The sequence below is a fragment of the Pituophis catenifer genome, unplaced genomic scaffold (assembly GCF_029215685.1).
Source record: "Pituophis catenifer annectens isolate HBS135680 unplaced genomic scaffold, rPitCat1.0.hap2 SCAF_2, whole genome shotgun sequence".
NCBI lineage: Eukaryota > Metazoa > Chordata > Lepidosauria > Squamata > Colubridae > Pituophis > Pituophis catenifer.
The window spans coordinates 126,060,400-126,087,598 of record NW_027256882.1 but is presented as its reverse complement, the minus strand read 5'-3'; the positions used below and the strand labels follow the sequence as shown (position 1 = coordinate 126,087,598).

General features: G+C 39.2%; 1 protein-coding gene across 1 annotated transcript; it reads right to left on the bottom strand.

Annotated features, from left to right (window-relative positions):
- Positions 1-2,619: 2,619 nt before the first annotated feature.
- Positions 2,620-25,710, bottom strand: TEKT3 (tektin 3). The gene is made up of 7 exons (XM_070934522.1): positions 25,132-25,710; positions 15,924-16,007; positions 12,273-12,343; positions 10,113-10,256; positions 8,117-8,339; positions 6,475-6,629; positions 2,620-2,836 (listed from the first exon to the last, which is right to left on the bottom strand). Exons 1-7 carry the CDS (start codon positions 25,708-25,710, stop codon positions 2,620-2,622), a joined length of 1,473 nt encoding a protein of 490 aa, XP_070790623.1.
- Positions 25,711-27,199: the final 1,489 nt, after the last annotated feature.

The following is a 27,199-nucleotide window of genomic DNA, read 5'->3' as shown; positions in this document are numbered from 1 at the left end:
TGCACAAGATCTAGAACATGGATACATATCCAGGGCTCTACAGCAAGGCAGTATTAAACTTCTTCTACGAAAGGAGACAGTCATATCAAGAAATACATAGTATACCACCTGTCATGGCAACTACACACTGGATCTGACTGAGATATATTATCATACAAGATATATATCATCACATATCTTTTCCAGGGGTGAAATCCAACAAGTTCTAACAGGTTCTGGAGAACTGGTAGCGGAAATTTTGAGTAGTTCGGAGAACCAGCAAATACCACCTCTGGCTGACCCCAGAGTGGGGAGGGAATGGGGATTTTGCAGTATCCTTCCCCTGGAATGAGGTGGGAATAGATATTTTACAATATCCTTCCCCTGCCACGCCCACCAAACCACGCCCACAGAACCGGTAGGGAAAAAATTTGGATTTCACCCCTGATCTTTTCCCATTCTGGCATTCTCTGTATATTGTAGAGCATCAATTTTAGGGGACAGAGCTTTTACCAGATAGGCATGCTGTGCGCCCTGAAGTGCTTATTCCATGATACTCAACCACCAATTATTTCACCTGTATTTTAGGCTTGATGTATGGTATAAAATCACTTGAGGAACCTAAAGTGATGAACATGGATCATGTCTGTCTATTATTGGGTGGGGAGAGCCAGGGAGATGTTCTAGGTAACCATCCCAGTATCCTTTTCTCAAATTTGTTAGAGCCATTGACTTTTTTTTTATATCATGGCTGTAAGGATGGAAAATGAATTCATTGTGTTAATGGATTCATGCCTCTAAGAAGCAGGGCTTTTCTCAATGGGGCCCCAATGCTTTGGATTTTTTATCTCCCCAAAAAAGGTTTGTACAATTTCTCTTCTGTATTTCAGTAATGTAAGACAGCTGGAATTTATTTTCCAAAGAAAGGTGGTTTAGATCAGGGGTCCCCAAACCCCAGTCTGGGGCCCATTACTGGACCTTGAGCCTTTTGGAACCGGGCCATGGAAGTGGCAAGCAAGCTCCCCCCCTCCCACTGGTCCACAAAGGTGGAAAAGTCAGCTTTAGATGATTTTTAAATTTATTTTGCATGTTTACTTGCTATTGTTTATTGCAGAGCAAGACTTTTATGGCATGGAAATTTTAGATTAAGATCTTTCTACTGACTCTTACTGAATGTTGATTAAATTAGATTTAAGTTAAAGATAATCAAAAGATGGAGAAAGGTCTTGTTGTCTACTGCATCCAGAATTTATTCACGAAACCTTGATCTGTCACTTTTGTCAGTAGACTTTTTCTTTTGTAAAGCTTTGTTGTATCATTATAAGGAGAACTGTCTTTGATGTACAGAAATAACATGAAATGTGCATCTTAAAAACCATTTAAATATCAAGAAAAGAGGAAGACTTTTCATGGAATTGGGAGGTGAGGTGGCAAAGAAATATCCCATTGTTTGTTATCTGTGCTCCATTCTTCAGATATGTAATGTGGAATGATATGGTAATTATACACCAATTTGGGATCATGGAGATTTGTGGGTAATGATTATACAGATTTTTAATTACAGAGAGATGTTTTATAAGTGGATGCCTCTGAATTTCCAATTTATCTGTCCAAATCTACCACAGTAATTACAGCCGACTTCTCCAAAAACTGTGTTTGCAAGCTTTTATAGAAAATGTTTCTTCTATACAGGACTGAAGGATTTGCTTTATTGATTAAAACAACATATTAAATCCAGTATAAAAATGTTCCTATGAGGAATCCAATTGATAGTTTATTAAATTTACCTTAGAGCCAAACCACTGCCTCAAAGGAAAGACAAACAATAATTGGTGCAAGGAAAGGCCTAATAACTTTGAAAAGGAAAAATTGAGAAGTTTCTTTTTCAAGAATATTCAATAATCCATATTGAAGCTCCCACATTCCAAAAAAGGCACACAATGACTGTTAGTTACTTGGGTTTCCTCTGCGTTATTCCTTTTTCCACCGAGTTATAAAAGTGGAATGGAAGAATTCCCATTTTGAAATGTTTACAACTATATGCTGAGTTAGTAAGAATAAATTATTGCTCTAAAGCTGAGTCAGGATTGAAGATGCATAACCAGGATCAGAAGAAGTCATTTACTTGAGTGGAGAAAATAGAGAACTGATTTTAGTCTGCCTTCTTCAGGCAATCTATCTCTTAAACTGATGGATAGGGGATTTAAAACAATTAGATTCCACTTTCTCCAGAAAGAAACACAGTATGCTGTCTTTCCCCTTCTGTTTGCATAAAGTTCTTTCTATTCAGCCAGAACATATGACATCATTATTCCATATTCAATTATAAGTGGTAAGTACATCTGAGCTGCTGAATTATGGTCAATATCATTGAAATTGGACTGTGTGCCACTGAGATGTCTACAGCAAATGTTGTGCACTAAAGGAGAATATCCACCTAGAAGAGAAGAAAATACACTAGACACACCATGTAGGAAATAGCTGTATTCCTATGCAGAGAAACTTTTAATATATGAAAATATAATCATGTCTTCAGAAATAAAAACTTCATAAAAGTGCAACAAAGCAAACCTCCCCTAGACACACTTTATTACTAAGTCAAGTCCATAGTTCCCAAATTTCTTTGAAGTCAGCACCCACCTATGTGTATCCCACCAGCCTCAGTGTGTTAGGGAAAGTCTTCCTCATCCCCATGCATTTCTCCTGGTCAATGAAAAGTGAATTGGCTTTGACAGCAAGGTCATGTTCCAGATTGGCTTTGGTGTGAAGCAGTGTCTGGAGAATATCTTCAGCATCTCTCAGCCTCTGTTGCAGTCCCTGGATTGTATCATCAATTTCATATACTTCATTCACAAGGCTAAGTGGGAAGAAAGCAGGGAAGGGTATTAATACATTATTTTCATGCTTTAGGCTTTTCAACTCCTTTTCTTGTCAAAAATTTACACAAAAGATTAGTATATCTGCTGAGGGAGAGAGGTGGTTTAGAAATATGAGAAATAAATAAATAGATAAAACGAGGTGCATTGGAAATAGAAGCATGCTTTTGAAAGTCACGTACCAAATGATGCATTCTGTTAAAAAAATATTAATGGAAGTTATATTTCAAAGAATTTCAAAAATACTGAATTGGGGTACATGCATTAAATTTTAAAAAGTTTGCAGTAAGTGACATTTTCTCAAGGAGTTCACTTTCTCTACATTGTAAATTAAAGAAAGCTGCATACAGAAATCTCCATGTTAGGGAAAGCTGCAAACTTTTACAAAAAATGCTTTGAAAAGCCTTTATCATTGTTATTATTAAGTACAAAATGTTTGTATTTATATAATGTTATTTATTGTGTAAACAGCTATGCAATAAATCCTACAAAACCCAATAATGCTTTTGCTCAGCCTGCTAACTTTTCACAAGGAAGCTTCCCCAATAAATTGACTATTTATTGCACTCAGTTGCATAAGAGTTATTCTTTTTTCCCCCTAAAATCAATGAAACAAAATTGTCTGAGAAAGCATCAGTGTGACAAAGCAGCACTACTTAGGGGGAAAATGAAAAAAGAATGGAAAATTGTGGTTTCCTGTTTGCATACTAGTGTTCTCACATGTCTTTTTTTTTTCTCTTTCATGTCAATTCAAGTGACTGGGCAAAACGAACTTTTCACTCTGAATATCTGAAGGATGAAGAAAAAGCAGAACAGATGCTTTCAAAAGGCACTCTAAGGTGAAACTAGATTTTTAGCTAGTGAAATCCAAACTGAAAAAAAAAAACTAGAATCTCCATGAAATGTTAAACAAGCAGTGTGCTTAGTCCTGTTTCCTGTTGCCCATTGTAGCTGACCCCGGGAGTTCAGAGGAAGTGTGTGCACGAGGAAGGACTTTCTTTACCATCGCTCCTGAAGAGAGCCAACCAGTCTATAACTGATTGATAGTTCATTCACAAATTCTATTCAGTCAGAAATGCAGAGTAAGCTAACTATTAGGTTTTGGCCTTTGAAGAACAGTTAAGAGTCAGACTAAGTCGATTATACTTAGATATTATGGATACTAGTAGCTCATTAATTGTGACTAAGATCAAACTCTGAGCATATCTCTATTTTGGTTCAGAGTTTGTATCTGGTTCATATTGTGCAAAATTTAAATGTGAAATTAGAATAAGAAAATTAGCTCTTAAATAGAAAATCAAACTATCACTGCCTGCTAACTGAATGGACTGAATTAGTATTGTACATGAATCTAAAAGGCTAACTATATGTGCAAATTAGAAAAAGTTATTAAAAACAGACATGGAAAGGGCTAAGCAATACTGTCCCAACTCCTCTTTATTCAATTTCCTACGTCAGGGGTCCACAACCCCCAACCCGTAGACCAACACTGGTCCATGGCATGCCAGCATCTGGGCCACGCAAACAAGTGAAGCCCCATTCACGGGATGCAGACAGCATACAAAACCATAGCCCTTCTGGTCTGCAGAAAAAGCTTTCTCCACAGAACTGGTGCTTGGTGCTCAAAAGGTTGGGGACTGCTGTCTTAGATGGTTACAAGGGATGAAAGGAAAGTTCTCATAGGCTCCAGGTCAAGCCTGTCACCTGAGTCTCCCCCCCCATCCTCCTTATTGCAATGTTAGATCTCAGCGTGGCTACATTCAAGGGAGGAGACTTTTTTAGGGTGTCCAAATTGCTGTCAGGGAAGAAAGTCAATTCTGATGCCTATGGGCAGAGTAGTATTAGCAGCTTGCCTCAGCATCAAATCTGGGCTGCATCAACCCAACCAGCAACAAAATGGCAGCAAAGAGTTAGATTTCCCTACCTCTTTGCTTTCATCCAGTGGTTGCCCTAAGAACCAGTTTGGTGTAGCAATTAAGGCATCAGGCTAGAAACCTGGAGACTGTGAGTTCTAGTCCCACTTTGATCACAAAGCCAACTGGATGGCTGTGAGCCAGCCTGTCACTGTATCCTAACAGGAAGGCAATGGAAACTTACTTCCAAAATCTTGCCAAGAAACTATGCTGTGCTTTCTCTATGAGTGTATGCTGGCTCTGCAGTTGACGATGAGGGATTTTTTTTTAAGGATTGAAGGCCCAGTTGAATTTGGGGTCCCAAATTGGCCACTATCCCCATATTTGTTCCACTGGCTCTTTCCTCCAAACTAGTATAATGTTTAGCTTGGTCAGGTTTAGTAGTAGCCTTCCCTTTCTGTCCTTAAGATGTATGGGACTACAGTTCCCATAATCTCCATTTAGTACAGAGAACAGTTTGGAGGAGGTTGTTCTGCAAAAAATATGCATTAAATATTACAGGTGCCATTGGTAGGCTTCTTTTTTACACCAGGAAACCAACAATCCAGAAGATGTGTGGCTGATTCTGGTAAGTCCTGGAGATACCTTAAAATTATACTGAGGGGTATTCAAAGGATCTGAAGCCACAATAGACCATGGGACTCTGTATTTCAGAGGATTCTGGATTTTTTACAGGACATTCCTCCAGAACGTTATGCTCCAGAACAAAGAAAAAAAAATGTATTCAACCCCTTCTTGCCCTAAGAATTTATTGTTCTGTGACTGGTTGATTAGTGTACTTCATCAAAATGTGCCCCTGAGCAGTCTCTAAGTATGCAAGCTTGTGCATGGAAAACAGAGAAGAATGAGAATGTGATACAGGAAAAGAATTGAATCGCTGTGGTACTGTACATGCTTTGCGTGAAGAAAGCTCTAGGCTTCATGCCTGTTGAACTTCAGTGAAAGGGATCAAGTAGCAAATAATGTGGGATAAATCTGGAGAGTAGCTCTTGATCAGATAATATAGTTAAGTTACATACATACATATATATATATATATACAGTAGCATGGCCTAATTAAGACTCTTTCTCAAAGGTCTGCCAGCTTTGCTGTTTATAAACATTTTTTATTTACCTAATCCTTTCCTTCCCTTCCCTTCCCTTCCCTTCCCTTCCCGTCCCTTCCCCCTTTCCATTTCCCTTTCCCTTTCCCTTTTCCTTTTCCTTTCTTTTCCTTCCCTTCCCTTCCCTTCCCTTCCCTTCCTCCTTTCCTTTCCTTTCTTTCCTTTCCTTTCCTTCCCTTCCTCCTTTCCTTTTCCTTTTCCTTTTCCTTTTCCCTTTCCTTTCCTTCCCTTCCCTTCCTCCTTTCCTTTTCCTTTTCCTTTTCCCTTTCCCTTTTCCTTTCCTTCCCTTCCTCCTTTCCTTTTCCTTTTCCTTTTCCTTTTCCTTTTCCTTCCCTTCCCTTCCCTTCCCTTCCTCCTTTTCTTCCCTTCCCTTCCCTTCCCTTCCCTTCCTCCTTTCCTTTTCCTTTTCCTTTTCCTTTTCCTTTTCCTTTTCCTTTTTCCTTTCTTTTCCTTTCCTTTCCTTTCCTTTCCTTTCCTTTCCTTTCCTTTCCTTTCCTTTCCTTTCCTTCCCTTCCCTTCCCTTCCCTTCCCTTCCCTTCCCTCCCTCCCTCCCTTCTTTCCTTCCTATAGACAACAAGGGTAGAGGATCTTGATTTCTCTTACCGTAACTGGGCATAGTCTCGGCAAAGTTCTACATTAGGTCGACGTGTGCGCTCATCCAGGCGAGTCTGGGCAACTTTCAAAGAAGGTCCTTTTTCCCGAATAGCCTTTCGAATCGCTTCTATGATCATCTCTGTATCAAAGATTTCTTGAAGAGTCTACAATTTGGAAAAATAAGGGGAAGGGTTAGAAAATCAATATGATATTGGTATCTGTCTTTAATAAGGACTATTTTGGTTCCCCAGCCCCAACTGAATCTTAGTTCTGTAAGACAACATGAATCCAGCTAGTGACTGCTGCATTAAATCAATCAATTCTCACCATTTTTTGCCACTAGATTGTTAATTTTTAAAGCCAAAAAAACCCCAGGGAAATGATTGAATACATAGAATCCCTATCCTTTCTGGAAAAAAACTAGATGGTCATGCTTTTGGCTATGCATCTGTGGGTCCAAGTCTAATTTCAAGGAGAATCTAATATTTCATGAGGGCTACCCCAACAAAAACCTTTCATCAAGTGGCTCTTCTACAGTGAATGGGGAGAGAGTAGCCATTGCAAGTAGGAGAAAGTTACATCCCCTTATGCTGTTCTCTGAAGTTACTAGAAGTTAGACTAGATCCAAGCTTGAACAACCATAATTTTGATGAGAGATTTTGTATTTATGAAAGGGGCCTGGGGAAGCAGGGAAAAAAAGAACCATTGTCCTTTGCCTCTTAGAAATCACAAAAGAGAGAGAATTAACAGTGTGTTAAATATGCAAGAATGCCCTCACAATTGCAAAGAACAGTTGTACAAGGGAAACATGTGGCCTGTGGAAATTGTTGACAATCCAGTAAAGTCTCCAGAGAGATTCTAGTTTACTCTCCTCTATCATATTGTGAGAAAGAGGGAATCTTTCTTTAGGGCATAGGCTAACTCAAATCTCTAGTGACTTTTTCCTCCTTCACTATGCCCTAATAAATGTGGGAAAAAGAATGCGATTCCAGATTGTTCACTCAGAAAAAAAATGAAAACGACAATCAGCTCTATCAGCTGCAGCAACCCCTCTTTGCAAACTTTCTCTGCAGGGAGCTGCAAGTGGTGATTAAAGTATTAACTTGTGATTGTAGAGTTTAATAAAATTATATTTTTAAAAAGGGAAGGCTGTTTAGGAAAGCCATGGTGCACCTCTGAAATTCTGAAATGTGAAAATTACTGAAAATGCGGTTACTAATGTACAGGTAGTCGTTGATGTATGACCACAATTGAGCCCAACATTTCTATTGCTAAGCAAGGCAGATGTTAAGTGAGTTGTGTTTCATTTTACCATCTTTTTGCCACAGTTGTTAAGCAAGTCATTGCATTTGTTAAGTGAATCATATAGTCATTAAATGAATTTGGCTCCCTCCCAATTGGTTTTGGGAAATTGATTTCACCTTATGAGGGTGAAGTTTGTTCTCGGAGCTTGTGGGTTGGTTTCTGAATGTTTTGTTACCAGGCTAGGTAACATCTTCAACAAAGTTTAGGGGATTCCCTAAAGTCCACTGAAGATGTTACCTAACCTGGTAACAAAATGTTCAGAAACCAACTCACAAGCTTGGAGAACGAAACTTCACCCTCATCCTACACCCGAGCTACAAATACTTGCCACTATTGCAGATCTCACCTTAGCCAGATGGGTCTGAATCTTATTTTTGGCATCAGCCGTTTCAGAGATGCGGTTGGTAAAGGCAACATTTGCTCGGTTAAATTGGTTCCACATCTCATTGGCAGTCACCACAAGCAAAGTTTCAATATCATCCCTGAGCTTGGAAGAGGCAGCCCGCTCACTCTGGGAGCGCAGAATGTTATCATCAGTAAATTTGGCCCAGGATTCTGGCACTGAAATCCTGGGAAAGTAGAAGAGACAAACAAGTGAGTTGTAAATAGTATGTGTGGCTCTTCCTTAAAGCTAATTCTGGATACAAAGGTGTACCAGTTATGTTTGCAACATTTCAGCTGTTTAACAATTCCATCTGTGGTGTTTGGACATCCCATTTTTAAGCATGTCTTAACTATTTTTCTCCTAAGTGAGAAAGAAGAGGAAGTGGGAGGGGAGGGGAGGAGTGAAGAAGGAGGAGAGATGTGAATGCAAGAAATTTAAGTGTAACTGCAGTCAGAAATGCTGGTGTTGTATATTCAAGCCTGCCAAAATCTAGCTTCCTCCACAAACATTAATTTGTTCACCACATGTATTGCTTTTTAAAAATGGAAGGGGAGGTATAATTCAGTAATCATTGTCTTACATACTGTTTAGTATTCTGGATATTCTTAAATGAGCATGAAGAAACATTTTATAGTGGATTGTTCCATTTTATTGTTCCAACTTTCTGACTGGAGGGGAATTTTTCTGGTCCATTTTGTGAACACAATCTGATTTTATAAATGGAATAGGTGGAGGGTGCTTCTGGTTTTGGTGCCAATGTTGTTGGGTTCCCCCCCACCCACCCAGTATTTTGTAATTTAACTCCCACTAATTCAGCCAGCATTTTCACAGACCTTTTTAGTAGAAATCATAAGAAAGGCACCATCTTGTCTATCATTATAGCTTGTAAAAAGCTTTGCCACAATTAGAGCAAAGAAAGGCAATAGCCTTTGTTACAAAGGCTGAAGTTAGTCTTCCTTCAGTCTAGGCGAGCTAGGTTGAATTGATACATTTCAGAGAAATCCACTTTTTAAGAAAGAGAAGTTGAAAGTCCATTTTTTTTCTTATGCATGGAGGAGAGCTACTCAATACAGAATAAATCAGGAAGCCACTATCCCCATGTTGTCTTGGATTGATCAGCAGGTGTTTTTCCTGATGGAGAACAGGCATGATGAAGGGCATGGGAAGAGATGTTTTGTGCTTTTGCTGAGCAAAGAAAGCATGAGACCCTGGAATCTCTCTAGCTTTTAGTCAAATGGGTAAATGGCAGGACAATTGGAAGTGCTAAATAAGAGATGGAAGTGCTAAAGAAGGAATGGAGGAGCAGGACGATCCTGTGGACCAAATGAGCTGGCCTGCCAGATGAGATCAAGCTTGAAAGTTAGTGTTCCCCAGCCACATTGTGCTCCTAATGCATTTCTACTGAATAAAGCATCAGGTGAGGAACTAATGTCACCTCAGACACACTATTTGGCTCTGGAGAGAAAAGTAATACCATCAGATAAGAGGCATTAACTATGAAGTCATCAAAGGATGAGCAATCACATGCAAATGAGTTCTAAATTTCTGAATAAATGATGTTTATGCTCCTTTATATCCCTGGGGTTTGTATAAAGGGAGCTTTGCATTGTAGACTTATATAGACAAGAGACTCATCTATAAAATCACAGACACTTCAACTTTGCATCAGCTGTATCATCAGCTAAAACAGAACTGAATTCTGTACACCTATTCAAGGAAACAGCCCTCAGGTTTCTGTAATAAACAAAAAGGTATGCATGTCACTGAAGGCGGTGTACAGAGGAATCTCCCCTCATTTTATTTTGACAACAACCCTGTGAAATAGCTAAAAGAGACTGAATAACTCAGAGTCATCCATTGAATGGCAAGTCTGAATTTCTGTGGTTCATGTCCAACATTTAACCACTGTCACTGGTTCCCTTAGAAATGAAAGTGGTAGTCTCCATTCAACACTTACGTAGCATCAAACCGCTCTACACCTCGAAAATAGCCGATGCCATCAGATGTGTTCCTGAGATGGTGACATTTGTCATCAATTCGGTGAGCTGATTGCTTGTCACTCAAATCTTTCTCCAGCTCATGCTGGGCTGACCTATCAGCTCTGTGGTGAAATGAAGGTCAGAGAGTAAATTAGGATTATAACTTTTACAAAGAAAATCATTAGACTCCTTAAACTCCTTTATCTCATAACAGTGGCAAACTGAGAATTAAAACAAAACCAGAACATACACATGCACGTGCACATACACATGTGCATATCCACACATGCGCATAGTCTAAAAATCATTATATTCCAAAGGCTAGAAGTACACAAAACCAACCAATAGTGCTCATCCAAAAACATGGGAGAACAACTGAGCACTTAATGGAAAGAACAACAGCGTCAGAGCTATCTGGATCTCCAGGGGGATGTTCCATAGGGCAGACACTGTGACAGAGAAGGAATGACTCCTAGGTCCCAGGAGATGGCACTGCCTAGGAAGCCTAATACAAAGGAGCAGGCCCATCCTGTGGATTTTGCTAGGGCATGCAGAGACAAATGGAAATAGGTGGTCCTACAAAAAGCCTAGCCCTCCATGTAGAGTTTCATAGGTGACAATGAGCACCTATGAATTTCACTGGAAAGCTGAAATCCAGTGCAGCTCACAGGATATAATGTGAAATGTTTCAAACCACCCATGTTGCTGCATTCTGGATCAGTTGCAGTGGCTGAATGGAACGTCAAGGACAGTTCCACATATAGGACATTACAGTAATCCAACTCAGAGCTACTGTAGCTAAGGTATGAATTACTGTGAGTAGGGTGTAGTGTTGCCTGTTTTAAAAGAGACAGTTATTTTCCCCTTTCCTCCAGGACAATCACTGGACCCAACAGAACTGGTCAATTTTTGCCCAGTCTCACTGGCCCTTTTCGTTGGATACATAATGCACATATATTCTACTCTAAATGCTAGAGTTTTTTTATGCTGGATTTCTCTTGCACAAATTTCATATTTATACTATGAACCATGCATAGTTATTTAAAAGCAAGTGTGGTGGTTGGTTGAGTGCTTTACTAGGATCCTCTCTCAATTCCCATCCTCACCACATCTCTGACTTTCCCATTTTGGGGGAGATCTCAGTGCATTCTACTCACATCTAAGTGAACATTAGCAGAAATTTCTGGGCAGTCAGGAACCCAATTTTATCACAGATTCATATCATTCAGAGCAGTGGTGGGTTGCCCCCCAGTTCGGACTGGTTCACAAGAACTGGTAGTAAAACTGGCAGGAGGCTCTGCCCACTGACTCGGACATCATCATAGGTGATCATCATAGGTGATCTGTGCATGCGCAGAAGCTTCTGTGCATGCACAGAAGAGCGTGCATGGGCGTGATGCGAACCGGTAGTAAAGGTAAGTAGAACCCACCCCTGATTCAGAGGCTTTTGCTTATTATTCATATAAAAGCAAATCAAGCCCTCTTCTTCAGCTTTCTCTGTTCATTGTTAGATAGGTGTGAATGAGAAGATGGGAAAGTTGAAGGTGAGCCTTGTTCACATTGTCTTCTCAGTTTTCGGGGAGCAGGTTGATTGTCTGGATAGAACTTCACTGCAGACAACTAAAAATGAATCTCTGAGACACTGACTATCCAGACAAAAGGCTTGGATTGAATCTACACGAGGCTCTCAATGCTTATCCAAAATTGAAAAGGGGAATTTTATACAAATTTTCCCAAATGGTGAAAATCATTTCCATGGAGAAGAGGAAGAGGCGTTATAAATAGCCATGAGCCCTTAGTCTGAATAAAGTTCAAAAGGGATTGCCTTTCTTTTATCTTGACTTTATTACATCAACAAGGACTGAAAACAGATTGGCACTTGCTAATCTGTTAGGCATTGCTATTGGTCCTTGAGATCTAAAGTGCCTTTCAAATCCTCCAACATTTACCTCTGTGTCTTTTACCAATCCAGTTTCATGACTCCTGGACATTTCTGATCTTGCTAGACAAGAAGGCTATCAGTATATAGGAAATGATTCTCACCCTCAAGTGTGCTATGGAGAAAACTGATCAGGTGGTCACATCAGAATTTATTTCTAAGGCCCTTTAAAGAAAGTTGAGATTAAATGTTTTCTTACGCAAGCTGGGCCATTGCCTTATCCAAGTGTCTTCTCATTCTCTCTTGGCATGAATGGATTACATCAACTTCCTGGTCAAGTTAGAAAAACAAAAACCCTGTCATATATTTCTAGGGATTAGTAAAAATGTTCAGATTTATAAATTTTGAAAAACATCCCTATTTGTCCTCTTTGCCATTTGTTCAAAGTGGAAGATACATCTCTAGTCCTCCAGGATAGACTTTTTCTTTCAGACTCGGGATAACCATTCCTAGGGGCTTGCAAATGACATGACTTTGGATGTTACTGGACTTGGTGGGATTGAGATTTTAACCTTGCTTCGGGAGCTTCTGTAAAGCATTGTGAGAATAATCTTAACAGACAGGAGGAAGAGCTTCAGCCTAGACAATGGTTGGATAAATAAAATCTGAGTCCAACGGAGGGATGGAGGTGGAAAAAGCATCTCAAAAGAGATCCTTTCTACTTCTATGGAAAGTAAAGGCAGAGGAGAAGGGAAATAGTTTCAGATTTGCAACATTCTGTTTCTGTAGCCTTACTGCTAAAGGTAGTATGCTCATCTACTCGTAGTTTTGGTGCCCTGTCTGAGCTACTTTAAAGCCCTGAGAGCTGGTTTGGTTTCTGTAAGATGCCAAGTAGATATGTTTTCCCACTGTCAGACTTAAGACACCAATTTGGGGGGAAATTATGCTTTTAAAAACATATTCTAACACATTTAAGACATCCAGTTTGGTCCTAAATCTTATCCCATTGTATAAAGATTTGAATATTTGAATATTTATTCTGGAGGCATTTGAGAGCCTGTATGGCATTGATTTCTCCATTAGTACCATTTTTTTTTTTCTGTTAAGATTCTCAAAAGATCTGTTTCAAAGTTCTATATGTTTGGGGTGTATGTGTACACATGTATATGTATGTATGTATGTATGTATGTATGTATGTATGTGTGTGTGTGTATATATATATATATATATATATATATATATATATATATATATATGTGTGTGTGTGTGTGTGTGTGTGTGTGTGTGTGTGTGTGTGTGTATATGTGTGTGTATGTACATACACACACATATGATATTTAACTAAGGGAATTTTGGAATTCTTTTCAAGAGACACAACTAGTTCCTCATGCAGATAACATCAGGCCTTCTATTGTTTGTACAAAAAAATTGCAATATTAAATATCTAAAAGCCAGCTGAATATAATGCCTATTTAGGAAATTGAAATTCAATTTCTCCTTGTTTGTACCCCCTTAGGAAAAGAAACAGGTGAGGGTTTTATTGTGAATCCTTCTTACCACACTTATAGCAAGATCAAATGCGACCGGCCTTCTTTGTAGCCTTCCCACATTTTCTCACCACTTCCATTATTTTTGCTTACCATAGAAAATTGATAGGAAGGAAAACTAATGAAAAATAAAATAACTGGGCAGTGTCTTCTGATTTGTAGTGTTAGGAACGTTCCACCTAAATTGCACTTTGGAATTTGTCCTGTTCCAATTCTTTTCTTGCTTACACTTTGTAAAAATGGTCAGTTATGAATATTGTTTTCATTTGCCTGGAATAACTAACCAGAGAATCCAAACATAAATGGCAAACCTTCTAGGTTTTTAGTGATTTGGGTGAAAAAACAAAAGACTGAACAAAGAAAGCACATCCTTTGAGCATATTTGAAGAAAGAAAAAGAATTTCAAGCACCGTAGACAGAAAAATGGCTCTGTTTTTCTCTTTAAAGGTGTTCCTGCAACTGATTTTATTTAAGCAAAAATGTTTCTAAATTTAAATAAGCCAGAGGCTCTTAGACAAGATGATCATGTAAAGTAGACTGTGGAATTTCTGACCCATACACTATAAGGTAGACTCCGGCCCCACAAACTTTTCTTTCTTACATCCACTTGTCAGTCACATACCCCCACTGACCCAAATAACATTTTGTTTTGGTTTAATTTCTTGAAACATTTCACTACAATGTTCATATCCAGTTGCCTTTGGTCCAGTCAATAGCAAGGAACACACAATTATCAAGGACTTAATTTTTTCAAGCCCCTCTCTCCCATTAAAAATTTGACTTTCTTTTGGATAAAAGCATTCTCTAGATCAGGAGTGTCAAACTCAATTTCAATGAGGGCCACATCAGGGTTGTGTTTGACCTCGGGCCCTAGAATGGGTGTGGCCAGGGTGGGCGTGGCCAGCTCGACGTCACTCATGTCAGGAGTGCCTGTGGTGGCTTGAGCACTCTGCCAGAGAAAAAGTGCTCCTGCTGGCCTCCTGTAACCCTCAGCTAGTGAAAACAGTGCTCGGGAGGGCTGCCATTTTCATCTGTGCTGGCCTCCTTCAACCCTCTGCCAGTGAAAATGGAGCTCGCAGCCCTCCTGAGCTCCATTTTCGCTGGCAGAGGCACCATGAGCCAGTCTTTTGCTGTTTCCAGGGTGGCCCTGCAGACCTGATCTAAGCACCTTGCGGGCTGGATCTGGCTCCTGGGCCTTGAGTTTGACACCCCTGCTCTAGATTGTTTCAGGCAGTAAATTGATGGTATTAACAAACAAGTATTGTGTTTTGGAGTGGCATAAATTTTACACAGATTACAGCTCTTAATGAGTGACAAGGGGTCAGCATTTCATGGAGAAGTTTGTGACCTAGAGTCTGGGTTCAGTATTATCTAACAAGACCAGAACCAACGGAAGCTTATACATGGACGTTCAAATTCTATCAGTCCAACTTTAATAATTTTCAAAAATGGAAAGGTCAAGAGTGTGAGGAGCATCAAGATTTATAGCCACTAGCTGACAGTTCACATAATAAGGAACCTTGATAGTGGGAGAATGAAGCTGCTGAAGAAGTAAACACTTGAGAGAGGGAAGCACAAATAAGGAAAGGCCAAGAGGCAGGATGTACAAAGGAAGACTGAGCCAAGAAGCAAATCCAAGATAGTGATGAGACAAGTGAAATGTTTGCTGGGACATTTCCTGACTTCTATAATATCCAGAAACTACTGAAAGACCAGAAGAACTTATTAAATAGTGTAAAGAATAGTAAGTATTCCAAGCACAGTATTTCTATGAATTTTTATCAAGAAATGATTCTTAAACCAATTGCTTTCCTCTACTAAATTGTATACTTAAAACAGGAATATGTGGTATCACAAAGCATCTCTTGCATTGTTTTCCTTTAATAAGCTGTCATTATTTACATCTATATTTACTTATTTACTTTCAGAATTGCCCAAGCCTACATACCATATGTGAACCAACCCTAATTGTGAACTGATCTGAAGATAACTCCGAGTAGTTAAGGAAGGAATGATGTGAGTAATCTCATATGCTGCAAAACAGTTCCCACAACTGCCAGACAGTACAAGAGAGGTGAGATTTGTAGTCTAAAATATCTGAATACAAGCAATTTGGGCAAAGTTACACTCCAAATGAATAAAAAAACCCATTCGGGCTTAAACTCTAAAAGACAAGCATACAATGGTGCATTTGGGCCATTCACTCTCTCTCTGCTCGATCTACCTCACAGAGTTGTTGTTATGGGGAAAATACGAGGTGGAAGATATGTTGGATATGTTCATTATCTTGAATTATTTAAAAAAATAGTAAGGCAGGATACAAACAAACACATTTTCCTTTTTCAGGTGTTAAATGAGCTTACTGTCAGCAATTGTTTTTCCACATCATCATGAACAAGATCAATCCCCATTCTCTTCTCTCGGTGAAGGAGGCATTCCTGGGCTACCTAACAAGGGAAAAAAAGTTATTGTGTATCCTTATGTTGAAATATTTTTTAAAAACCTGTTAAAACTGTTCCAGGATTGTAAAGTATGTTGCATATTGAAAAAGGTATTGTTCTATGAAACCTATATGTCCTTTCAGTGACAAGTATGACTTCCCAATCTATCTAATGCAGGGATGTCAAACTCGATTTCATTGAGGACCGCATCACTTTACTTTTACTTTTTTACTTTTATTTGATTTATATACCGCCCTACTCCCGAAGGAGTACATACATACATACATAGAAAATTTAAAAAGCAGAAATAAAATCGAATTAAATAGTTTGGCCCAGACAGATTAAAAAACCCCAATCAATTTAAAACAAATTAAACTTTGAATATTAAAAATATTAAAAATTATTAAAAATTATTTAAAAAGAGGGAGAAAGTTAGGCCAGGCCCGCCTGGTGGAATAAAAAGGTCTTAAGAGCGCAGCGGAAGGTGCACAGATCCGGGATCCTCCTTATCTCCGGGGGGAGCTCATTCCAGATAGTAGGTGCCCCCAAAGAGAAGGCTCTCCCCCTGGGGGCTGCCAGTCAACATTGTTTGGCCGAAGGCACCCAGAGGAGCCCCTCTCTATGAGAGCGTACCGGCCGGTGGGAGGCTATTGGTGGTAGTAGGAGGTCCTGCAAGTACCCAGGTCCTAAGCCATGGAGCACTTTAAAGGTGGTGACCAGAACCTTGAAGCGCACCCGGAAGACCACCGGGAGCCAGTGCAGCTCGCACAGGAGGGGTGTTACATGGGAACACCATGTCGCTCCCATTACCACCCGCGCGGCTGCACTCTGCGCCAGTTGGAGCCTCCGGGTGCTCCTCAAGGGGAGCCCCATGTAGAGAGTGTTACAATAGTCCAGGCGGGAGGTGACGAGGGCATGAGTGACCATGCGTAAGGAGTCCCGGGGTGCAGCGGTTTGAAGGTCGAGATGAAGGAGAGAGTGATCAGACCATGACAAGGGCTTGGTAACTATATCCCCTATGTCAAGATCACTTGACCACTGTCCAGAGACAAAAACCAGATCCAGCGTGTTCCCTCCTGTGTGGGCAGGGCCATGAATTAACTGGGTCAGGTCCATAGCTGTCATGGAAACCATGAACTCCCGAGCCACCTCAGACATCTCACCCACAGACAGCAGGTTGAAATATCCCATGACCATAAGCCTGGGGGTGTCAACTGCCACTGCGGCGATGACATTGAGTAGCTCGGGCAGGGCTGTTGCCACGTGGCAGGGATCCAGGTACGTCATCAGCAAACCCATCTGAACCCCTTGACCCCATTTCACAAGGAGGGATTCACAGCCGGCCGTCTGAGGAACAGTGGCCTCCCTCGGTCTCAGACCTTCTTTAATGATAACCGCTACCCCCCTGCCCCTCCCCTGTGACTTCGGCTGATGGAATGCTTGTAAACCTGGCGGGCACATTTCAATGAGGGGAACCCCCCCCTCCTGGCCCAACCAGGTCTCTGTAACAACTGCCAGGTCCGCACGCCCCTCCTGAACAAGATCACAAATGAGGGGGGCTTTGTTTACTATGGACCTGGCATTGCACAGCATCAGCCAAAGGCCCGGGTCCTGAGGGTCTATGCAACCTGGAGGGCGAGTGGAGCCTTGGGGGCCAGAGGATGCCATTGCTCATAGACAGTGAGTGCGCACTCCCCTAATACGATATGGCCCCCTGCTCCCACCATATCTACCCCTCCCACCTACAGTATTGATGTTTCGAACACTATCTGGACGAGTTCTAGCCCCCCCCTCGACCCCGGGTCCCCCACCCCCCACGCCGCACTTCATGGCCAGACCCGACCCTCCCCCTTGTGGGTTATCCCCCATACCCACAGCCCAAGTTCCAATCTGACCCTCCCCCTCCCTGGGACCCCTTAAAAGTTTGACTAAAAATTTCAATAGAAATTCCGGTTTGCGAGCCTCGGCGACGGCGGTGTTTCTTTAAAGACCGCCAGCCCCGCCGCCTGTAGAGCCGCCCCGCGATCGAGGAGCGGCTCGAAAACTCCAAAATCTTGAAGATTGAAGGAGAAGAGATAGCAGGGTACAGGTTGAGCCCCTGTAACCCCCCAGGGAACTGTTTCTGGGGAGGAAACAGGCGTGGCTCCCTTCCAACCTGCTGAAACTCCGGGCGGCGTGGGACGTTTCTGCTAATTAGCAGAACAAGCCGGCAGCAGCAAACTCTTAAAGCGAAAGGAACTAATTTTAACAATCAACGGAAATATCAACTTGAATCCAGAAACTTGAAAACTGCAAGTATCAGTGCTTTGTTGACTTTCTAATTTAAAAGAGAAAGTGAGTGAGTGAAAGTGATTTGAAAAAAAATGGCGCCCAGCACTTGAGTTAACGAGCTAATGAAAGTGGATTTGTGAAGCCTTCCTACTTTGTTACAAAGTTATAAAGTTGCTACAAAGTTGTTCTATCTAAAGAAAAAATTTCTTTTTCTAAAATTTGACTTTGTTTTACCTCAGCTTCACTTGATTAAATCTGGGGGACTTTTTTAGAAGCTTTTGTGGAAGAGGGAAAGGAAAAAGAACTTCCCTCTTTAGAAAAATTAGCTTACGTGGCACAATGGCTTCAAAGAAGCAGGAAGGGAAGGCATCAGGGGGGGGATCCCCCACACATAAACATCAAACGCAACTTCCCCCTGCTCAACAGTTACAAACTCAGAAAAAAGAAATTGATGTGGGAGATTTAAAAGACTTTATTTCTAAAACTTTGGATGAAAAATTTCAAGAATCTCAACAGGAAATAGATCATAAACTTCAAAAATCACATGAGGAATTTCTGCAGGAAATTAATGAAGTTAAAGATATGGTGAAGCAGAATCAAAATATGGTGACCAAAAAAATATCAGAAGTGGCGTCTGGCCTGGCAAATTTTATTGGGAAAGTTGATTTTAAAGTTGAAGAACTCAAACTAGAAGTTAATGTTAGGATGAAAGATAATGACTATAAAATTGAAGAAGCTGATAATAAAATGCAGAGAATTGAAGATGAGATTGTCATGATACAATTCCGGGCGATGGAATTTGCCATACGGCTTCGGGGAATTCGAGAGGAGGAGAGACAGGACTTGAGACAAGTTTGCTCTGAAGCCTTGGCTAAGATCTTACAAGTTAACCCTGATCTGGTATTTCACAAAATAGATAAAATTTACAGAGTGAACTCTTGGGTGGCCAGACAAAGACAACTGCCTAGAGATGTGGTCATATATTCTACTGAGAGAGAAATTAGAAATGAAATCCTCCAAAAATCTTTTCACACCTCTGTACAAGTGGGGGGCTCACGACTTGTAATTTTTAAAGAATTACCTCCTAAAATGCTGAAAGCTAGAAAAGAATTTGGTTTTCTTGTTAAGGAATTGAAAGACTTACAGATACCCTTCCGGTGGGACGCGCCAGCTGGGATAATTTTTAGATATAAGGGAGAAGGATATCGATTGAATACTGTGGAGAAGGCACAACATTTTTATAGTACTATTCTTAAGGAAAGAACACCATCTCCACGTACATCTACAGTTTTGGAGATTAAGGAGAGTGAAGAGAGGCAATTGGAAGAACAGCCTAAGCAGGAATTAGAAAATGTGCAAGGTGCAGAAGGAGGTTTTCTGAGTGAGCCCTTGCTGGATTCTTCTCCAATTTTGGATTTGATTCAGTTGACTGAAGTTAAAGATCAACGTATAACTAGAGCTCAATCCAAATTACTTAAACAAAAGCAACAACAACAACAGGAAAGACAAGACAAGAAGGCAGCAAAGAGTACCCCACAAGAGAGTGGAGCTATGGGAGGAGCAAGATCGAAGCTCTTGGATGAACTTCAAATATTTTGCTCTGCGCTCCAGAAACAGGCCGATGACCCTTAAGTGTTTATCTTGGAATGTTAATGGGTTGAATTCAGCACAGAAAAGGAAGAAACTATTTACATATTTGAAACAATTTAATAATGATATAATATGTTTACAAGAAACGCATATTACAACTCAAGATCAGAAATATCTGATAAATTCAAAATTAGGAGTACATTATATATCTTCAACTTCGCAGAAAAAGAATGGTGTGGTTATTTATGTAAATAAAAAATTAACAGCAAAAGTTATAGAAGTAGATCAAGATGGTAGGTTTGTAGCAATTGAATTGCTTACAGCAAATGGTCAAATTCTTTTGATTGGAATTTATGCTCCCAACCAACAACAGGATTGTTTTTACAAGATGTTACATACTAAAATAGTGCAATGGGACTATAGATCTATTTTATTTATGGGAGATTGGAATGGAGTAATTGATTCTAAATTAGACAAAAAGAGCTTGGCAAAGTCTAGAATTAGACTACCGCAGACTTTTTTTGATTTGAAAGAAGATATGGAACTAAAAGATGTTTGGAGAATACATAATCCAAATGAATTGGATTACACTTTCTTTTCCGATAGACATAGATCCTTTTCTAGGATTGATTTTATCCTGTTGTCAAATGATCTACTTATTAAGACAAAAAGAACAAAGATTTTTCCAAGAACTTTGACTGACCATAGCCCTGTATGGATAGAAATTGAGATGGATAAGGTTGAGAGACGTTCTTGGAGATTAAATGAGAATTTGTTTAGATATGAAAAAAATACAATAGAACTTAAAAAGCATTTGAAAGAATTTTTTGAGATAAATTTGAATAAAGGTACCCCAATTGAAATTGTTTGGGACGCTAGTAAAGCTTATATGAGAGGGGTACTTATCTACATGAATTCTAAACATAGACTGTTCCGACAAAAGAAAAGATCTGAGTTGGAAACGGAAATAAAGAATAAGGAACAATTACTTATTAAAAACCCAACAGATGAAAGAATACGAAGTGCTATAAAACTTTTGAAAGACCAATTTCAAATGCTTATGGCGGAACAAGTTGCAACAAGTTTACAATACGCGAAGCATAATACATTTTGCAATGCCAATAAACCGGGCAGATGGTTGGCTTACACACTGAGGAAAAAACAAAGTATACGGACTATTGATAGTATTAACATTGGAGGGAAAGAAATTTTTCAACAAAAATTAATTAAAGAAGCTTTTGTGGATTATTATACTAAATTATATGCCAAAGAAGAGGTGCAGAATGGACTTATAGAAAAATATTTAAAGGATAAGAGAGTTACAAAAATTACTGATCAACAAAAGGAAAGAATGAATTATCCTATAACAGAGGAGGAGATAATAGCAGCAATTAAGCAGCTAAAAACAGCCAAAGCTCCTGGCACGGATGGTTTGACTGCAGTGTATTACAAAACTTTACAAGCTGAAATGGTGGAACAACTTAGAGACTTATTTTGCAATATTCAACAAGGGGGTAAAATACCCCCATCTTGGACAACTGCTTATATATCTCTGATACCAAAGGAACAAGTTGGTCCTAAAAAACCAGAGAACTACAGACCAATATCTCTTTTGAACACAGACTATAAAATTTATGCGAAGGTATTAGCCAACAGGTTGATGCCAGTAATTCAAAAAGTAATTCATGAGGACCAAGCGGGATTTATTGAGGGCAGATATATGAAGGATAATGTAAGGCAAGTAATAGACTTATTGGAATATCTTGATAAGAATAAACAGATTTCTGCAATGCTGGTTTTTTTGGATGCGGAGAAAGCCTTTGATAGAGTGGATTGGAACTTTCTACTAAAGACTTTAAAAAAGATGGGCTTTGGGGACCAATTTATACAGTCGATCTCAGCAATTTATCAAGAGCAAAAAGCACAGATTATTATTAATGGAAGTTTGACGACAGAGTTTAAAATTGAAAAAGGAACAAGACAGGGATGTCCGTTGTCCCCACTTTTATTTATATTAACATTGGAAGTCTTGCTAAATACAATACGGGACTCAAAAATTTTGAAAGGTATAGTGATAAGGCAAGAGGATTATAGAATAAAGGCATTTGCAGATGATCTGGTTGTTACCCTATCACAACCAATGGAATCAATAATCCTGATGAACGACATTATACAAGACTATGGTAGAGTTTCAGGTTTTAAACTGAAATCAAAAAAGACTAAAATGATAGTTAAGAATATGACACAAGATCGTAAACACGAGCTTGAAAGGAGGGCAGGTTTTGAAATTGTACCTAAGGTAAAATATCTTGGAATTCAGGTTGCAGAATCAAATATGAAATTGTTTCAAAATAATTATGAGGTGTTGTGGCGAGAGGTTCAGAAAGACATGGAGACTTGGAAAAAGCTGCAACTGTCTTTACTTGGAAGAATAGCAGCAGTTAAGATGAATATTTTGCCAAGATTTCTGTTTTTGTTCCAAATGATTCCGGTGCTTAAAAGTGACAAACAACTGAAAGTCTGGCAGTCTGGTGTGAATAAGTTTGTCTGGAACGAGAAAAAGCCGAGAGTGAAATTGAAAATTATGCAAGATGTTCCAGAAAGAGGAGGCCTTAAACTCCCAAACCTACAGTTATATTATGATGCAGCAGCTTTAACTTTAACAAGTGACTGGTTTGGAAATAAAAAGGCTGGAATATTGAATGCAGAAAGTTTTGATCTTGAATTTGGATGGCATGCTTACTTATTCTATGAAAATAAAGTGGATAAAGTATTTAAAAGTCATATACTTAGAGACTCCTTGATGAAAGTTTGGAAGAAGCACCGACTCAAATGGGATTATAAAATACCGCTATGGCTGGATCTTGGTCATACCTTGTGGAATACAAATATAATGTCACTCGGGGGGTTTTTATATAAAGAGGTTCTTTTTACAGATGCGGGCAGATGGCAGCTGAAGACATTGCAGACACTGTTGGACGAAGGGATTAATTTAACCTGGTTACAATATAATCAATTACAAATGAGATGGAAAGAGGACCAAAAAACTGGTATTATGTTGCATGAGGAAGAATTGGTTAGACATATAAGAGAGAAAGGTCCAATGCATATTAAAAGGCTTTATAATGTTTTGTTAGAAAGAGATTCAGAAACGGAATTAGTTAAAGATTGTATGATTAAGTGGGCACAGAATTTTGAAGAACCAGTGATGCTGGAAACTTGGGAAAAAATTTGGGTTCAGAATGTTAAATTTACACAGTCGCAAAACCTGAGAGAAAATTTTTATAAAATGTTTTATAGATGGCATTTAGATCCTAAAAAGTTGTCATGTATGTACCCTAATGTTCAGCCAAAATGTTGGAGATGCGAATGTTTGGATGCTACGTATTATCATGTATGGTGGACCTGTAGGAAAGTTAAGGCTTTTTGGATAAAAATTTGGTGGGTCATGCAGAATGTTTTGAAGAAAAAAATTCAATTTTCTCCACAATTGTTTTTATTGGGTATAGTTAAGGGTTTTACACGGGGTGAAATAAAACTAATATTGTATATGATAACAGCAGCAAGATTGTTGATAGGTAAATACTGGAAGAATGAAGCTTTGCCTACTATCGAGGAATGGACTTTGAAGATGGCCAGTTTTGCAGAGATGGCGAAGATTTCAGCGTATTTAAAAGATTGTTCACAAGAGACTTATGAATGGGAATGGAAAAGGTGGATAGAATATGTTCAGAACAAATACCAAACTAGAAAGTATCAAATAGCTTTTATTTGAAAATAATGTATTAGAAATATTTTAATGTAAAGAGACAAAGAGGAAAAATTATATAGGGGGAGGGATGGGTTCAGGTTTATTTATTAGTGTTATTAGTTATGAGTATGTAATAGGGAAGTCTGGGGGGGAAGGGTTAGGGAGGGTTAGGGAGGATGGGAAGTTTGGGGAGGGTGGTGGGGGGGTGAAAAAAGGGGTGAAAATGTAATTGTAAAACTTTTGCAATAAAAAAAAAAAAAAAAATTTCAATAGAAAACCCCTCAATCCCCTAGTTTTCACATGCCATCAGGGTTGTGTTTGACCTCAGAGGGCTGGGGTGGGTGTGGCCAAGATTGAGCATGGCCAGTGTGGTGTCACTTGCATCGGGGGCACCTTTGATGGCCCAAGCGCTCTGCCAGCAAAAACGGGCTTCTGAGCTCCATTTTCGGCTGTGACGGCCTTCTGCAACTCTGCCAGTGAAATGAGCTCCATTTTGGCAGAGGCACAGCAGGCTGGTCCTTTGCTGTTTCCAGGTTGGCCCCGCGGGCCAGATCTAAGCATCCCACAGGCCTGATCTGGCCTGTAGGCCTTGAGTTTGATACTCCTGGTCTAATGTATTTTTTCCAAGTCCTTTCCTTTAGAACTTAAAATTTTTATTTGACCATTTCACACAAAATCACTCAAACATTGACTTAGGGTTGTTCAAACGAACAACAGGAGTGAGATAAAAATTTGAAATATATTTTAATTTATTCACTTATTTAAATATTTAATATTTTATGCATACATACATACATAATACAGAAAAGATGGAGAGAGGGAGAGAGGAAGGAAGGAAAGGTCACAATTTAGTAATCTTGGAATGTGTGATGTAGGGAGAAAATAAAAGGGATAAAAATAAAATAGAGAAGGGAGGAAAAATGATCTAGAAATAATTATTTCTGCATTGCAAGTTTCAGTTTGTATTCACCTGCTTATCAAATATAGAGGAAAAAATAGTTCTTTTTAAATCAGAAATAGCTTAACCTACCATTTGCTTAACCCAGGGGTGGGCAAATGCTGGCTCAGGAATTCTGGAAGTTGAAGTCCACAGGTTGTAAACGAGCCACATTTGCCCACCCTCGGCTTAACCTATTAATTCTAGTTGCTTTTTATGGAGTAGTATAACATTATTGCTTGCTAAATTTTCTACATGGCAAAATGCATGAAGATTTATCTGAATTCAGCAGTTTATTGATCTGCCAAAAGAAAAAGAAAAAATTCACCGATATTGATTTTTTTCCTCAAACTGAAGTAAAAAAATGAGTAAAAATATCATTGATTTGATTCCTCCTGGACTGTTAGTATCAACAAAACTAAGAGGAAATTATTAGGAGAGATACATAAGATATCTGGATTGTTGCCAAGTAATCTAAAAGTAATTTTACTGGAACCTAAGAGGGCATTTAAACAGCTGAACCACAGCAGGTAACGTCACTGAAATATCAAGTGTGTTATCAATGGAATTGATCGGTTTACCTGAAGGGGCCCTTCAGTTTCTACCAGTCCTCTTTCCAGGCGCTTCTTCATCTCTGTAAGAGCATTTGTCTCTCCAATCATTCCATCTATTTCATGGTTCAGCTCTGTTTTCCAAAAAACAATATCATTGACTCGCTCTCCTATATTTTTGGTTGTTTCTGTTTGGGTTTTCCTTGTCTGTTGCTCTTTATCCTGGATCATCCGGGTAGTATCCACTCTCATGTTCTCAGCGTTATGCCGTGATGCTTCTGACTCCTTGTAGTTGGTCAGATTTGATCTGTACCAATCGTCAGGAGAGTACCTATTAAAGAGTGCTGTTCTGTTGGACACAAAGGGGAGCATGCTGCTTGGGGTGACCCCCTGAGAACTCTTGGAAAATGGTGCTAAAGTCGGAGTGATTGCAGCAACTTTATAGTAGGTGCTAGGTCTCCAAGGAAGGCTCAGGCTGTGGGTTAAAGAATAATGAGGGAATCGATTCTTATAACTTGATGCCATGGTGCTGATAGCTGGCAGAAAATTTGATGGTGTTGGTCTTGGATGGGCATATGTGGCCGTCAAGGTAGAGCCTACGAGCTCCATTTTGACAACAATCTATCCAGTCACGTGTCCTGCACCAACAAAAGAAAGCATAGAAATGCATGCAAGAAAGTCCCACTTAAATAACAAACACAATAAACTCAAAACCTAGTTGGCAAAGGCCACTCACCACATGCAATTGATCCTTGAATATCATGAAAAGGTTAAGCAATGATTTGTTCTTTAAAGGTATTATTGTTAAGCTTAGATTTCTGTTGCAGACAAATCTAAAAATCGGGCATTAAGATATATAGCATTTTATATCATAAATAGGAAATATTGCACTTCAGATCTCTCCTGTTTTTATAATATTGGCCTACTAATAAGTAGCAGATACAATAGTAGTAGACTGCTGTAACAACAAAAACAAAAACAAAAAAAAGAAACCCTCTAAACTAACTTTCCCTATAGGAATATCCCATCATAAGTAATTCATTATGATTCTCTTAATTAATGTCTCAACTCATTTGCTGTTCTTTCAGATGAGTTATTGAAAAGTCTAACTCTATAAAAATCTTTATGGCTGTATAACCATGTGCCAATTTCATACCGAACCTTCATTTTTAGACAAATTCAGAATTTGTATTAAAAAAAATGTTTTAATGGATGTGTGACTTTACTGATTATGGGACAGAAAGACACAAGCAATTGTCCCAGACCCAGTGCCAGTTTTATGTCTACTATTTTAGCATTTCTGAGAAGAAATGGATTGAATATTAGATTTAATGTGAGAAATTCAAGTTCAAATCCAGGGTTTAACTATGAAATTTACTAAGTAGCGTTGGGAACCATAATCCTGATCTAACTAAGTTGATCACACTCCTAAAACACTGTCAGACAAATAAATAAAGAATTACTCAATAAAAAATTAAAGAAAGCATAATATGTTCAATTGCATCATTGACTAAGGTAGGTAAAGCAAATATTTTGTTTCATCCTGCGATTGAATATCTGAATGTCAGTGGCGTGTAGCCATAAGAGATCACCCAAGGTCAGTTCTTTGACAGTGTCTTTTTAGAATCAGAGTAGTAACACATTTGAAATAGTACTGAAAACTTATCTTGGAAACAACAGTCATAAGGAAGATTGTTGGTTCAAATAACCACAAGCTTAGTCAGTCCACTGCCCTTTTCAGTTAGGCTTATTGTCTGCTGGAAACCTAATATTCCTGGCCATCTAATGTAAATACCTGGCTGGTACATAATACATAGTTCAGTAACAAATACAGAAGATTCTCCTGAGCTGGGGAAACTTTATTGTGGCTGCAAGAACAGAAGTGAAGCAAAACCAAACCATTTGATTTATTAGACAGGCAATAAAGATGGCAGCTAAAAGTGGGCATTACATGCTAACAGAGGCTTAATGGGACTTATTAACCCCCTTATGTTCCATGTTAGGTTTTCTTTACTGCCATTCTACCACACATTTGCCTTTATTGCAATAGCACTACAGTAATTGATATTTAATTAATGATCTTCTGAATATCTTTGAA

Excerpts from the sequence above, each read along its gene's own strand:
- TEKT3 (XM_070934522.1), bottom strand. The coding sequence starts at position 25,710 with ATGGAGCTCGTAGGCTCTACCTTGACGGCCACATATGCCCATCCAAGA. Across the intron at positions 8,340-10,112 it reads GTAGAGCGGTTTGATGCTAC|GATTTCAGTGCCAGAATCCT; the intron begins GTAAGTGTTGAA and ends CTACTTTCCCAG. Across the intron at positions 2,837-6,474 it reads CGAGACTATGCCCAGTTACG|CCTTGTGAATGAAGTATATG; the intron begins GTAAGAGAAATC and ends CTTCCCACTTAG.